General features: G+C 36.9%; 1 protein-coding gene across 2 annotated transcripts in view; it reads right to left on the bottom strand.

Annotated features, from left to right (window-relative positions):
* The window catches only part of Vezt (vezatin, adherens junctions transmembrane protein), a 61,450-nt gene that overhangs the window by 17,628 nt on the left and 43,010 nt on the right, over nt 1-812 (bottom strand). Inside the window, exon 6 of one of the 2 annotated variants that reach the window (XM_033763842.1) lies at nt 41-178. In XM_033763842.1, coding sequence (XP_033619733.1) covers nt 41-178 — 138 coding nt within the window. Of the gene's footprint in view, nt 1-40; nt 191-812 lie in introns of both variants that reach the window. The other variant, XM_033763841.1, reaches the window with a different exon arrangement.

Raw genomic sequence — 812 nt, 5'->3', positions numbered from 1 at the left:
CTTGGGACTCGCTTTTCCTTGAACTGACAGAAAAGGATATTTGTTCAGCATGTACAGGGTGGCCAGCCTTGCTGCTTGGAAGTTGGCGCTCACAGTCCGGTAGACGGCTTTCCGAAGGCCAACAAGATGCTGACTGGAATGCTGGCCGGCTTTATTAAATGAGCAAGCAGCACTGACCCTGTCAAGCAAACTTGAAAAGTAAAATGTGATACAACTGTACAGGTGTCCTACAGTTGTCATTTCCTAAATCCATAGTTCTACTAAACTTAGAGCAAAAATTTCTTCCTCATAATTTTTGTTAGGAAATGATTCTAGGTATTACAACTCAGGTGTCATAAATAAAATAGCTGTTTCCCTCATACATTACATAGCCACCAGAAAAAGCAAGGGAAAATTCAAGCTCTCAAAGAGGAACCACTTCCTCCGATACAGATACACAACAGAAATGTAGAAATATTTACATAAGAATTTGCTTTTATTTGTCCTACAAAGGTACCCTGCCTGCTAAAATATACTAAAGTGGAACTAATTTACAATCAGTTTTCAAAACCTCTATTCACAGGACGTATAAAGGCGTCATTATCAACACATTCATATTCTTAATATACATGGAACCACTTCCTCCGATACAGATACACAACAGAAATGTAGAAATATTTACATAAGAATTTGCTTTTATTTGTCCTACAAAGGTACCCTGCCTGCTAAAATATACTAAAGTGGAACTAATTTACAATCAGTTTTCAAAACCTCTATTCACAGGACGTATAAAGGCGTCATTATCAACACATTCATATTCTTAATATACATAT

Source organism: Fukomys damarensis, unplaced genomic scaffold (assembly GCF_012274545.1).
Source record: "Fukomys damarensis isolate Sample0158 unplaced genomic scaffold, DMR_v1.0_HiC HiC_scaffold_15, whole genome shotgun sequence".
NCBI classification, from domain to species: Eukaryota; Metazoa; Chordata; class Mammalia; order Rodentia; family Bathyergidae; genus Fukomys; species Fukomys damarensis.
The sequence above is the reverse complement of the archived record's forward strand: the minus strand, read 5'-3'. Positions and strand labels throughout refer to the sequence as shown.